Source organism: Amblyomma maculatum, unplaced genomic scaffold, assembly GCF_055883805.1.
Source record: "Amblyomma maculatum isolate TAMU_Amacu unplaced genomic scaffold, ASM5588380v1 scaffold_13, whole genome shotgun sequence".
Lineage (NCBI taxonomy): Eukaryota > Metazoa > Arthropoda > Arachnida > Ixodida > Ixodidae > Amblyomma > Amblyomma maculatum.
The window spans coordinates 34169987-34184918 of NW_028146738.1; the positions used below are offsets into that span (position 1 = coordinate 34169987).

A 14932-nucleotide genomic window follows, 5' to 3' on the forward strand; every position below is an offset into this window, starting at 1 on the left:
TCATATCGTTTAGACTGAAACATATATCCATCAAAATATTAGTAGCGGTCATTCAATGTTAAAATGATAGCCTTTCTATATCGGATGCAGTCATTTGTAACGGTCTTCCTGTTTAGTAAATTATGGGACATGGGAGGAAAAGAATAAGTGCACGAAACATAGGTCGTGTGAAAAACAAAGAACGCAATACCACACACCAGATAAGCCATCGTGAGAGGACTTGAGCAGTGGAAAGTTGTACGTCGAAGACATTGCACTGACAACGATACGAATTATATAAAGCGTGACTGCTGGCGTGGTACTCTGCTAAATGAACATTCATAAAATGTGTCTCCAGTACCGGCAGTAGAAATATTTTCCCACAGGCGACAAATGAGCTCTCTAGTAAACAGGCGCAGAGGGTTAGCAAAAGCATCTTTGCTTTTTGAGTTTCTTCGAAGCTCTCAGTGCGCAGTGTAGCCAATTTACTTCAGCAAAATAATTCCCCTGCAAGGCCACGTTCTCCCGTCATGTTGCTCATCTATCAGTATGTAAAACATCAGAACCGCAATTGCGGACCGACAATCTGAGAGCGTCAGGTAAGATGAAAGCGAAGTTAGAGTGTTCCCTTGATTGGCCCGAATTGCCAATTTTCCTTTCCATGATCTGCTTCGTGGTTTATCCTCCTATTGCAACAACTCCTATAGACAATTATTTCTGTTTACAAAAGATTTGTGACACAAATAGAGATGACCCAAGAGCCTCAATCAAGGTGCATAACTGCGAATCCTAACCGAGACCCTTGGCTCACCTTGATGAGGACTGAAGTATTTTTTTCCTAATATATGAGAACAGTGATGCTTCGTGATTCATAAGAGCTGCGTAACTCTGTACCAGGAAGGAGTGTAGAGCACGGAAATTAGTATTACTGCCAAAGTTTCCCTTCTCGTCCGCACAGGGAAGAAACATTATTGCGCTTTACATGGCTCTCTGAAGTGCCCAAACCGAACGCTTCCCTTAAGGAAAAGCAACGCCTGCAAATGCACAACTTTACATACGGTCATTTGCTACTTACGTCGAAGCGCCCAGGGCTCTAGGTTTCGGATGCCCCGGACGAGTTTCAGCAACCCGATGCTGCACTGGGGCGAGACGCCAGCCCTGAGCAGCTTCCACGTCAGTGCGGGCGACGACTCGTCGATCTTCTGGCCGATCCAGCGCTTGATCTTGTCCATGATGCCCTGCCTGGGCTCCGATGGTGGGGGCGCGCTGTGGACGACTACGACCGACTCAGCCGGCAGGACGTCTTCTTCGCCTTCTGAGACCGTGCGAGCTTCCGATCCTGGCGTAGCATTGGATGCTGCCAGACATTGGACAGTGTGGAGAGCAACTGCCAGCAACGTGACGACTATAAGTGTGAGACACGAACTTCTGTTTCGTGAACGCATGGCCCCGTGAACGAACGCGTGGTCCCAACTTGTAGTTTCGGTCGGCGGTGGCGTATTGAAGGGAAGGTGCGTGGTAGGAAGGGTCACTGTGCCTGAGCGCGTTGGCGTCGTACGACAGTCTGCACTCGTTCGTCCTGCGTTCGGTGAAAACGACCAGAACAGACTCGTGTCAGGGACGCGCAAAGTTACGGCCCAATCGCTCCGATTACTTACTCCTCCCGGCAGCAGATACATACACACTCACTCAAACACGCACACACACACAGAGGCACGCACTCCGGCCGGGTGGGCATGCCTCTCTTATAACCTTCTAAGAAGAAGGCTGAGGCGCGGTCACGGCGATGGGGAGATACCAGACCGCCCACCCTTGCGACAACGCTCACCTCCCTTCCCTGCCCGTTTTCGCGATATTCGGTTTGTGTACTATCGTGCCCTTTTCACTTTCCGCGTCTCTCTCGCTCCGACATGCTCTCAAACGATCGTGGCTTTGAGAGCTGAACAGAAGAAGGAGGGTTCACCTGAAGGAGCGGTATAATGTTGGCGCTGCAGATATAGAATTAGCGTAGGCTCCCTTTCAGCTGGAGCTCCATGTACCGTGTTTATTCCGCTTCGAAGCGGATCGAAATAGAAAGCCCGCAGACACCCTGGTGCAGGCGTGAGCGGAGAGCTCCCTGGCCTGTCCACAGTTTTAGGGACATTCGGTTGCCTGATGCGAAGCGGATATGGAGGGATTCAGATGCGCTTCGTGAGCTGGAAATGAGAATGTGGGCGTCACCCAGATTACCGTTAGCATTTATTTAATTCAGTTCAGTTAATTTATTTCACCAAACACATGAGTGGAGTTACGGGGCGAAAAAAAAAAAGAACTCCCAGTAGCAGCTCGACCAGATCCGACTGAGTACGAATGTATAATTACAATATGAAAAAATAAATATCGATGTCAATACGTCAAAACTATAGTATTTGCAATACAAAACATGTGACTCTGTATGGAAGTAGAACTTGCACAATGTGATCAGCGAAATGTTGAATATACAGCATACATTACATGAAAACTATATTACCTCATATACGTTGTGAAGTAACCAGTACATAGAAATATTGCACATTTTTTAGCAGTGTAACAAAGAAGCAAAAGGGAACTCTATTAGCCGAGGTAATTTCAGAATAACGCTCAGTATTACACAAAAAATAAAACGAAAAGCAATCAACAAAATCCTTTCGGGAACTGCCATTTAGGCTTCCGTTTAATCTTCTTTTCTTCAAGTGATTTCGATTAAAGCCTTGTTTTTTTTTTTGTGGTGTGGCTAGGAATTGTTGCCTCAGATGGTATTGTTGAAGGCTTGGCATGAAATATATATTCTTTAAGCAGTGAAGGCAGTCTACGTTTCAATGAATGGTGCTTGTAGTTCGTTCAGAAGCGGGGAACTTGCCAGTGTTATATATTTATTGTAGAGATGACTCGTTCGTAGCATAGTAGGGATGCGGCGGCAAACAAAAACTCATGAAATGAATTCCTATTCCGAGAAAGTTATGTGCGTAGAACCTGCAGGTTGCATAATAAATATACAGTGCTGATATCAGAGGTTACGAAGACGGGGATGGTATGTGCTAGGTCTTCATGTTTCCCAATGTGCCTATCATTTATTTATTATTGTAAAATGCGTTCTTTTACTTCTATTGGTTGCGCTGCCCCAGATGATAGTACAGTAGTAGATATGTGGCACAAGCAATACATAATATATACGTAGGTTAATCAGTGTTGGAAGACAAATACGGGGACGTGAAGCAATCCCAGTTACTGCGGTGACTTTTTGCGTATATTAGCCACATTTTTACATAGTACTAAAAGCTACTACAAGTGCTTTTGTGTTTCTACAATTTGAAATAGCTGTGCTTCATAGGTTATGACATGATTTGAATGAAGCATGTTATTTTCTATCTGAAAAATTATTATCTTAATTTTTGATGAGTATATTTTGAGAGGATTTGATTTGGACCTGGAGAAAACACTTAGAACAAAAAGCTTAACATCGCCTAATTAGCAAGTTTACATCAGGGCCAGGCGTAGGTATAGAACAGTCATCGGCGTATATGATGAATTTCGCTTATCTACTGGTAAGAAAAATGGCATGAATAAAAACGTTAACCAAAATACGTTCCCGGAGGTTTTTTGCAGTACACCTTTAATAACTGACAGAATGCTCGATTGGCGATTCCCTATACAGATGATTTGTTTTCTTTTCATTAAGTACGATTTCATTTTTCTTGAGGTGTTCCATAAATTCCGTATAGAGAGAGATTTTGTCGAGATTATCTGGTGGTTTTGATAATTAAAGGCTTTTAAATGCACAAAGAGGTAAAGAGCGAAGTAATTTTCTTGAATGTTATCTAGCACGTATGTTTAGGTTGTTAACAATACTGCTTTGATCTTCCCACTCTACAGTCATGCAGTTAGTCAGAGAAGACAGTTTTTTGCTGTAAAATATTCTAAAAGATAACCGAACATAATTCCTTCGATCTTTTCGAGGTGACGGAAATAATAGTTATTCGCCTGTGCTTAGTTGGGGAATGTCGGTCAACACCTTTTTTTGATGACGGAAACTCTGGAGCGTTTCTTTTCGTCGGGAAAAACACGTTGATCGTGGAAACACGCACACACAAAAGAAACATCGACAACCGCAAAAAAACAGACACCCAAGCGCTCATGCGTCTGTCTGTTTCTGTTGTCCGTGTTTTCTTTCTTGTTTTGAGCTTTCACGATAAACATGGTTAACAAACTCGCCCAAACGCAGAATTTAGGGAAAAACACCAGGCTCAAAAGTTATTTAAAAAAAGCGAGCAAACTACGCGCAAAAGTAAATGCAAAATTGGTTTGTAATTGCCGCATTGTCGCAGTCAAATGTTGGGGGCTTTTTTAGATGACTGAATGTTTACACTTTCGTTTCGTCAGTTGTCTCAAGAAAACAGCTGTCATCGGTGTTGAAGGCTTTATCCCGTTGCTGTGGCGTGGGGTGTATTGTATTACCTATCCTGACGATGTGTTTGTTAAAGTAATCAGCTAGCGACAATCTATTCCTCTCCGTTTACAGCGGCGTTATTAAAGTGAAAGTATGAAATCGTGCGGTGCGGGACTTTTTTCATAGCATATTCTAGGCAATGTTTGGTTGTTTTCTTCGCACATTAGGGAACAGCTGGCGATAATATGCTAGCTTAGTTTCAGGATAGCGGTGAGTATAATTCTGGCGTTTTTTGGAATCAAGAAGACCTTCTGTTGTACGCGTGCACAGAAAAGAGTGGTACAGACGGTTTTTATGATTTATCATTTTAATGGGACCCATAAGAATATTCCTCTGCCGTGATTAAGCTTTCGAATACAAACGTCCAGTCGCAGGCATTTCTTTGATCAATAAACAATTCAATCGCATCAGGTGTTATGCACTGAAAAGAAAAGACTTCCGGAAATGAACTGCTGTTTATTAATTTTTTATCGGGAACGAAACATGAATACAGGGCCATAATTACTCACTTTGAACGTGACTGTACCAGAATTCTGAGCTGTTGGTTTGATGTTAGTGACAATTAGTTACAGCGCAGATGTACTTGGCAATGCCATACAAGTGGGAACAGAAATTGTGCTCGTTAAACCAGCGGAGGAAAGCCTAGTAATAACCAGAAGTTGCGTTATTTTTACTGTCACGTCTTTGGGAAAGCAATATAAATTGCAACGGCCTCTCAGACACATACATATTCCAAAAATTCGTCAAATCATTTCAGAAAGTGCACGTTGCCGCTACGTGCGCGGTATACGAACAGATAATATTTCATCTCGGTTTCATGCTGATAACATTTTATAATGCGATGTTACTTTGCTATATTGTGGCGTAAGACCACTTTTTTTTTTTTTTTTTTTTTTTCATATGCGTTGCAGAACCGCCACCTCTGAACGGAGTCGTTTAAGATTGAAGCCCTTGTATCCAGCAATGTTAGGTATTGGTATAGAAGTATACAGCCTGCAACCTTCTTAATACCAAGTCTAAATTCGAATTGAATTTCCTTAAAATCTGCTGAAGGCATCATCCTTATTAGTTGCTGACCGGGTGTCATTATGAAAAAGTCAAGCGCTCTGTAGGGAAGAGGCTGGAGATGATTCCAGCAGAGCCGGGGTCCCATACTCCCTACTACGCGTCTAGTGCTTTATTTTTGAGTCGAGTAATTATATGGGGGAGGTCACGTTATCCTGATAACAGTATGATCTTATACTGTTCTGTCTACTTTGCATAGGTTTCGCCATTTAGCGACCAACCCAACTTCGACATTTTCTTCGGTTTCATTTTGCTGGCCATGCCAAGTAGTTTCTTGAGCGCCGGACACGGGTGCTCAGCACTGGTTCCGAGCGAACATCGGATACAACGCCAGCTTATCCTAAGTTTGCGTAAGTGAGCCAGGCTTTCATAGCTTTCCGGTGTGTTGGTCTAGAACGTTGGTCTAGAGTAGGCCATATTTTGATCGAAGTCCTATGTTTTCAGTTCTAAATGCTTTGCGTTTTTGCAACATGAGCGTCTAATTCTCTAATGAGTCGTGAAATCCATATATTTCATACTCTGGTTTGTTTCTTCGCTCATTTCGTATTTCGCGCACTTGACAACGATGGTGGCGTCCAGACGCTTCACGTTACAGTTTTAGTGCTTTGCGGGGCTCAATTTTGAGCTTTTGGAATTCTGCCCTTATTCGTTCGTTAAGTTTTGCGAGTTTCTTATTCATTTACACCGATATAAGAAAACAAAAAATACACAAGATTAAGGGAAGGGAAAACCCGCAATTGGCACCGCCGAGAAAACAACTGTTGATAAGGCATCATGCGATGGTTTTGGCTGTTCGTTTGGGCTACGATGCTAACTCTAGCCATTTGATATCACCGTTACCAAAATCAGCACTATCTATCCATTACTGCACTACTGCGTATTAGTTCTTGTATAGGAACTATGTTTCACCCTTTCTTCAAGAATACACCCAGTGTTGTCGGTCACATTTGTAGATAAGTCCACAACTATATAAGTAGGAAGCTTCGAGGTCAACCTCGACCTCAAAATGGCCAACCGCATGGATGAGGTCGGCGAGCGACAGCTCCAAATTTCTTGAGTGAGGTGATGAAATAGGACGTCAACCTCGACTGTGAGTTGGAGGTTGAGTAAGGTCGTCATTCTGCGCGGTCTAAATTGTAAGGTACAGGCTTTTTGCTGTTCTTGCGGCTTACTCCGAAGAGCGGTCCTCCTGGCGAGGAGTTCTAGCATACCGCCGCGGTGGGCATGCGGAGCCGTTTGGTGTTATAGGTTACCGGCCCGTCTGGACAACCGGGTGCCGAAGCCCCTTCCCAGCCTTTGGCGCTCCATCGTAACGTCCGCTTCCTTCTAGTCTTTATAGAAGGAGTGTTATTTTCCACAACACAAACTCTTCATATACGTCCCCCGTTCCCCCACCGCCTGTTTAGGACACTGACTTCACAGCTGCTATCTTACATTTGGTTAAGAAGGATCCTGCGATTGGCATAGTGACTTAACAGAAACTGGTACTGTGAAATTGTCAGAGAACTTAATAGTGCGAGAGCAAAATAAAAAAAAAAAAGCCACGAAGAAACTAAGAAAACCTGCCCAAGACCGCCTGAGACTTTTATCGGGGTTCTCTCTTTAAAATCACACGCTATCATTCTAAGTTCCAATTCCATATATTTATATTCTTAATTCTTCAGAATAACCTCTCTATGGTGTTGTAATTCTTGTTCCTTCTCATATATAAGCTAGTGGCCCCTAGAACTGCAAGGCTGAAACATTGCAGCCCGAGATGAACGTACTAGTGTTCCTTACATAACCAGTATAGCGGTAAAAAAAGCGAAACGGTGAGAGGGACGGTGCAGCAGGCGCTCCTGACATACAGGAAAGCTGCCTGCGCATGATAACCATTTACAAGCGTCTGCGTAGAGGAAAGAGGCAAAATGTATATTCGGGGCTTATTCAATAAAGCCAAAAGAAAAAGCTCTTGCTCCACTAAAACCCATTGTTCATCTCTAGAATAAGATGGTTTGTTTTGGTTAGTGGGGTTTAACCTCCCAAAGCGGCTGAGCTATGAGAGACGCCGTAGTGAAGGACTCCAGACATTTTGATCACATGGGGTTCTTTATCGTGCACTGACATCGGACAGCACACGGGCACCCTGCTTTTCGCCCCCCGCGAAAAGCGGCCGCCGAGACCTGGATTCGATCCCGCGTCCTTGGGAGCAGTAGTCCAGTGCCGTAACCACTGCACCACCCCGTCGCGCATTCGAATAATGTATGAGTAAAGAAGGAAGATAAAGGATTCGATGACTATATAATGTCAACTCTCTTGGCAGCCATTTGATTTGGGACCTTTTATTTATGGGCAGTAAAGTTGAGGAACTAGAAATTATTGCGATGATTTTTGCTCTACATTTTGTGTTTGGACAGATCAACGGTTAGAAACTTTTCACGTGAGAAATGAAGAGTTAATATGTTCAAACGCTCCTTTTTTTTTTTGAGTCAGAATGCTTGATTGGAATCGATCACGCGCTAGAGATGTGAAATACAGGACTGTGTGGATGTCTCAAGGCTTCTAATGATACGCTCTGCGGAGAGCAGTTGTGCTGTTCTGTTTTTGGTGTTCGACATTTGTACGCTCGTCAATTTGCATCTGCTTTCTTTTCTTGTATGAAATCAGTTAGGTTCTCGCGCTGCCCAGCAGAAGACAGGCCAAATCTCTCACACTTGGCTTTTTCTTTTGGCGTATTTGCAGAGCATATAGCTCAATCCACCTGCCCGCACATTTAGTTTCTTTATATATATATATATATATATATATATATATATAACAAGCAGTGCAAACCGTTTTGTAGTAAATGAGCGCAGAGCTGACAAACGGACACCACTGTTTTTGGCGTCTATTGGTCAGAGTTCCGCACGCAGTGTATAAGCAATACCGGACGCCTAGAGACGTACGGTGAGTGGGGGAGCGCGTGCACAACAGTGACGGTGGTCCCTCTGTGCTGCGTGCTCGCCTCCTTTCTGCTGCTTCTATCTTTTCATGTGTATATGCTGTAACTATACGACTCTAACGGGTGAAACGGCAACGACAATATTTCCAAATTACTGCATAGTTGGAGATGAAGTTTGGGAGCTTTTCTGCTTTTAACAGGACTGCTGTTTCTTGCATAAAATCAACAGTCAAGTACAATTCTCGCATGCACAAGATATTTTGCATGCCAAAATAGCTCTGGATAATCGAGGAAGACATATCTACCTTTAGGTATGGTTTATTCCAATAATTATTTGCAAATTTTGTTTTGTTTTTTTAGGTCAAACGTTCGACCTGAATTCATAATTTGCGTTCGAGGCGAGGTAGAGTGAGGTCGCCAATGATGGCAAGAAAAGTGAGGAGAGGTCGTCTTAGGGGACTTAAACAGTAATTGCTGAAGTTAGAGGCAGTGAGATTGCGAGATTTTTTTTTTTTATGTTTGAGGTGAGGTCTAGATTTTTGAGGTCAAATGTCTACTTCTGTAACGGAGATTCCTCCCTAATTCAATTATGAAGCGGCCATTTTATACTGATTCTTCAATAGTTTCAAGTAAACACTGAATCTTCTTCGAGCCGAAGGGAGCAAATCTGTAGACTCGTTTTTCGGTAATAAAATGTGAGCTTCGCCGAAACGAAGTTTGTCAGCTTCAGAAATCCTTTAAAAAATTCTACCTGATTCATACATTGCATAGCCGCGGCTATGCAATCTAAAATTAGATCCTAGTAAAATTAAATCTGCTACTGTATTTCTTGCAGCCTTCCTCGGTGCGCAGAAATATCTGCCTCTTTATTCTTCCAGCTTAACTAGATCTACAGAAGTATCGTGGCGTTTTTCTCGCCTATGGACTTTCGTGAAAGCGCCGAGCTGTAAGACTCGTTCTAAAGAATTTGACAGTTTAAAGGCTTAGGTCCCGCACCCTGTTTTTGCAAAACCTTCACTTCAGTGCATTTAAAATGTTTCAGTTTTGTCTGGCCTATGCTTTTGCATTCGGTGTCAGAATGTCGATTGTAGGTTATTTAATCTTTGTGAAAGTGTATGTTACACTCCTTGGTACTAAGGCACTGATCTCGGCTATACGCGAACCATGCTTCCATCTGGCTTTTCTCCCGTGCTACGTTTGCAAAAAAAAAAAGAACTTAAAGGCGCCTGTGTAAAGTTTCAATAAGTTTCTAATACCCGAGATATTTGCACAATTCCTTATCGCAAGCTATCACCACTGACCATTTCTTCAATAAACAACATACAAGACGATGCTGAGTGCTAGAGCACTTTAGGGCCTCTCCAAACAGCTAAACATGGGCACTGATTAGCTGCTACATGACTGTCTAGTTTTCCATTGCTTTGCAATGTATTGATAATCTCGTAAAACCTGTCCCAATGAGCCCCAAATGCTTTCAATGCGCTGTAAAAAGAGCATTACCTTCAAGTTGTCTGGCAGCTTTAGCATGCACGACCTCGACTGTGCACTTGCCATGACAATGATACTATGAATAATGTTTATCCTTATGCTGCTCAATATAAACTTTATTGCCTAGTACTACTTATGTACACTTTTTAATTAAGTAGTCTGAACCCATCTTTTATGATTTTTCTGTGTCATATGCGCTGCGTGCCTTACGACTATGATGCTGACAATTTACTTTGAAAAAGAATCGATTAATGCCCTTGGGTATGCTGTCATCAAAGCCTCAGCATTCACTCTGAACACCAAGCATACAGATTCTAGATTAGAATAAGGAAGTGTTGGGAAGAATTTCTAATAATGCAAGAAAATCGGTGCGCGAAAGTTCTTGCATGCACTCGAACACCGGTTTCCTCCCACACAATAGCATAGCTACAGTATGCGCAATTTACTGAATTTTCTGTCTATATATAAGGGCCTCGCCAAAGCCAGCACCACTTTCTCTACCTCTTTTGTGGTTAGTTAATGCTATCGGGCTTTTTCCCTCCACCCTGTATCGGATTCCAAAGCAAGCACTTAAAGAGATGCTTTCATTCTCTTGCGTGGCGCATAGCACATTCGCTTCTAAAGAGGGTGGTAAAATTGGTTTGTGCGCATGTTTTTTTACTTTTCTTTTTAGTAAACGTGCTTCCAGACCTTCGCACCTAGCGGCTGCAAGTAGTCACTGTTTAATATATACGCGAGAGCTCTTATTTTAAAGCTTTTCTCTTGAAATTGCCCGTGCCTAAGCTGTAATGCCACCCAAACGTAAAATTTTATTCGCTCTCGCGTTGCTAACAGGCTCTTATATTTTTATTGAGACATCTCCGTTTGAGCTTCAACCTCGTAACCTGCCATGCGCATCCAAACTTTTGTTCTGGCTTTGCATTGAAGGTTGCGACTGGCACCGTTAGAGTCTTGGTTGTTTTGTTTATTTAGCTTACTTTTGCCTCATTGAAAAGATTCCTCGGTTAATTTTACGCATGCAGAATCAAATTTCACTGATGGTTTGCCTGATAGAAATATAAAAAAGAACATTATGAAGGGCAAGCTTACGCAAACAAGTGCATAATAAATATGGTGGCGGTGACCGCCTAGCGACACGTTTATAACTATTGCGTTATTTCCGACAAAATAGAAAAGCCACTACAGCGCATTTCTACAGGAACGTTGTGCGGAAGCTGCTGATTATATGCGCATGAGTGCGGTATTCATGCGCTCTCTTTCTCCAACTTCTCTCTGGCGCGCGACAATTAGAATGCGTCGAGCGATCTGAGCCTGACCGAATGCCAGCCGGTTGGAATTGCGCGCGCCGAGCGGGAATTTTACGCGCGCTGTCGTCCTCGTTTTGGCTCTCCCTTGGTACCGCGCATGTTGCGGGCGCAATTTGGTTCTGCGATATTTTACGCCACCATGCTGATCGGTCTCGACTTGCCTTGCCGCGAGGAACTCCTCTCCCACCTTCCCTTCGTCCTGTTGTCTCGAGCGGCCGCAGACGTTTGTCTGTGTCTCACGTCCTGAGAAGGACTCCCTTTGAAATTATTCGAAGGCTCTCTTGGCGCTACTACTTTTCTTCACCACATGGGCAGAAAGGCGTGGCAGGAAGGCCGGCGAAAGGTTCGAGGTCAGGTATACTCCAAATGTCTTTTCTCAATTAGTAATGCCGGTGACCGATAAATCTAGTCTGATGCAGTGAGTTACTTATTTCTTGCATTTGACTGATGAACTGTTCAATGAACTCATCTGAGCATTCGGCTATGCAATAATTTTATTCGGCTATATAACATGTATATATATTAGCACCACTCTGAAGCAGTGCTTCATTAGACGGTTCTATTTCTACCACTCATACATTCTACTATCATCGTTGCAACAAACTGGGCCAATATATCTACCGCACTGAAAATTACTTCTTTGCCAGAGATAGATACCTCGCCTGTGCCCTATGGAGTGAGCTATTTTCATCGGGGTATAAATATCAAGAAATGAAATTTTTGGCAGACAGCTGCATGATTAACCATTGGAGCATAACAAGGATGAAACTTGTGCTTTAACACCTTAACGTTTGTTCTCTGAAGTTGCAGCGCTCTGGGGAATCAGAATAACAATCGGAAGCATTCTGGGAGCATGATGTATTCTTTCTGACTTATCTTTCATTGAGAAGTAAGAAAACCAGCTATAATAAGAAAGCAAGAAATAATTCGCGCTACTGGATTCGCCTTTTTCAAACCTCGGTATTTCCAGCCTCTGCTCTATCCACTTCTCGGCGGGTGACTTAGATGGCTCTTACGGCGCTCGAAGCATACTTTGCGGAGACATTTTTGGTTCCTTTTTCGCGAACTCAAGCTTCAATTGCTTGGACTGCTTGCTGCTGCCTTCAGTACTCAGTGAAACTGCTTGCCGGCTAAACGATGGGCTTTTTGTTCATCCGCGTAGTTTGTTGTGTGCTAGCAGGATAAAAACCACGCTTCTAAGTGTTTAAATTGCATGAAAAGTCTTGTCTGGAATTGTTGAAAACTTCTTGTGGAATTAGTGTTCACTGTTCGTCTTTCACTTCATTACTAAATAAGAATTGTGTGAAATAGAAACAAAACTATACAGTATGTTCAGAAACTTCATTTCCTAAGTGTCAAAATTTTCAACCGCGTTAAGTAAGCCCGCCAGCTTATCCAAATGTCGACCCGTGAACAACGCACTTGGCATTCCTGCTGTTTTCTCTGCTTGGTGCTCAAATGACTCCAGTGATTTTTCTGCATCACGCATTTCATATCGTTGTTTAAGCTTCAAACACTGGCTTCGCATTAACCCCTTGAAAATAACGTTATCACAACGAAAGCCTTACCGCCTGATAGGGGATCATGCAACCCTGCTTGCAAACCGAGAACATCGCGCCATTTCATGCGCGGTCGTGGACCAAAGTGACAGTCTAGAAAGAAAAAGAGAATCAACTTTAGAGCAGATGGGGCGGGAACTAAGATGTCTCAATGCTGGCTAGAGCCATTGAGGGGAGCCGTAATGTTGGCCGTCTTCATAAGTGTAAAAGCCATGCTTCGACATCAAAGGACTGGAAGTCTTCCATGCCCCGTGTTAGTACGGCACTTCAGCAATGCTAATATCGCCGCTTCATTAGACAAAAAGGATGAACTATCGAAACTTCTCGTTGTTTGCAGCGGGACCTAGCAGGCCGGTTCTTTGAGTGTCCGATGCTCCGCAGCTATCATGATATTCGGTACCAAAAGAAAGAGATTCTCCGAAATAATGCTCTCGCGTGGAGTACTGATCAGTATTCGACAAGTTTTCCTTCGCAAGCTGCACCAGTGTGTAACGATACCATGTTGCAACAAAACGCGCGTTGCTTTTAACAAAAAAAAAAAAAAAACAATCCCCATGCTTTTACGAAATTATTTTACGCAAAAACAATTGTTGCCAGTTCCTTCCCTTCTTTCACTTATTTAAGGCGAGCTGTTCGTATAAGAATTTGCATTGGCGAAAATTGGAGCTGCTACGTAGGGTACAACTGCAGAAAGAATGTGATAGACATTACGAAAACGACTTCAAATTCTTTTTGGATGACTGATTATAAGTAATACGAAAAAGGCTGTATGTGATCGATACCAATGATACGTTGAAAATTTATTATTTTGGGCTGCTGATCAAATTCACCATCTAATGCCAGACAGGTAAATGAGTACAAATAAAAAATTCGAGCACGTCTGCCAAAATAACTGATAGCTACTGCCTTTCAAGGGTACATAAGTGGGACTCTTGAATAACAAGGAGGAAAGCTAAAAAAATAGGCCTTTATGTCACTACTTCCATCTAGAAAGAAGGCCATTATAATAGCGACAACTGCGGTGAATTTCCAACCTCCCATGATTTTTCTGGATTTTCTTGGTACCGTATTCAAATGCAGCGGCTGTTCAGTTTTATCGCAGTTAAAATAATTTTAAAACTTCGCATTTCCTTCCCTCTAAGCAACCATGGGTGATTGACGTCACTTGAGGCACCGCTCTACATTTGGTCTGGTTTCCTACGGAATGAAATCTTGCGCTTGTTTTTTATTGTTGCTCTCAACTAGTGACCCCAGTCGGGGCTATACAGCCGCCTGTTCAGCCAGACAACGCGCACGAGAACGGGTTTGGTGTCCGTAAACATGACCGAACAGTTCGACATGTCGTGACGTCCTTTCTTGGTAGAAACGTGTTTTGATTTGTTGGTTTTAGACCTGGTAAGAGGCCTAAAGTTGCATTTTTCCGGAGAGAGGGAAATATAAATAATGTGACAGGATCATAAACCAAAATTACTCTAAAGACACCCGGAAATGTTATTTAAACAAGCTGGGCTCACATATATAATGGTGAAATTTCTTAGACTGGATTAAAATCTTTGCATCAGTCGTAAAGTCGCCAGTTGGTCTTTGTAGTCCTGCGCGACCAAGGCAAATTTTCGAAAGCAGCTTCTCCAAGTTATAGAAAAAGTGTTATAAGGCCATGTGAGATAAATGTGTCGTACGGAAGTTTTCTAATATCAAAATCAGATATTCCTTTCACACAGACGCTACCAACCACCAGTGACGATCACCATGGGCTCGGCAGACTTTTGTGCAGTTTTCAAAACCATCGCTTTCACCATGGGTGTTTGTGCAGTGCCATCCTCATCGCCTTATCTGACAACAGAGTTTGTACCTGACTGCAGATTACGAAAGTCATAGAATCTAATTCGCACCGTGTCGACTGTGGTGGCTGCATTTTGGCAGGAGCAAAATTTAAAATGGCTTTTCTGCTGTGCGATTGCAGTGCCCATGAAAAAAATCTGTAGTAGTCAAAATTATTACTGGGTTGCCCTCAATAGGTTCTTTATAGCTTAAGGCTCTACCTCACATGCTGTAGCATCCCATCTAATGTCATATTATGCCACAGCATACCATGCCGCATCGTAGGACACCGTATCATGTGGTAGAATATCATGGCTACCAACCTTGA

The 14932-nt window shown here is 42.9% G+C and overlaps 1 protein-coding gene across 1 annotated transcript in view; it reads right to left on the reverse strand.

Moving 5' to 3' along the window:
* LOC146172543 (nose resistant to fluoxetine protein 6-like) overlaps nt 1-14582 on the reverse strand; it is a 68340-nt gene extending 53758 nt beyond the window's left edge. The window contains exons 1-2 of the mRNA XM_084585795.1: nt 14516-14582; nt 1055-1336 (exon numbers count right to left, since the gene is read on the reverse strand). Of these exons, the coding sequence (XP_084441921.1) occupies nt 1055-1336; nt 14516-14582 (349 nt within the window). The remainder of the gene's footprint in view (nt 1-1054; nt 1337-14515) is intronic.
* Between the last annotated feature and the right edge of the window lie 350 nt (nt 14583-14932).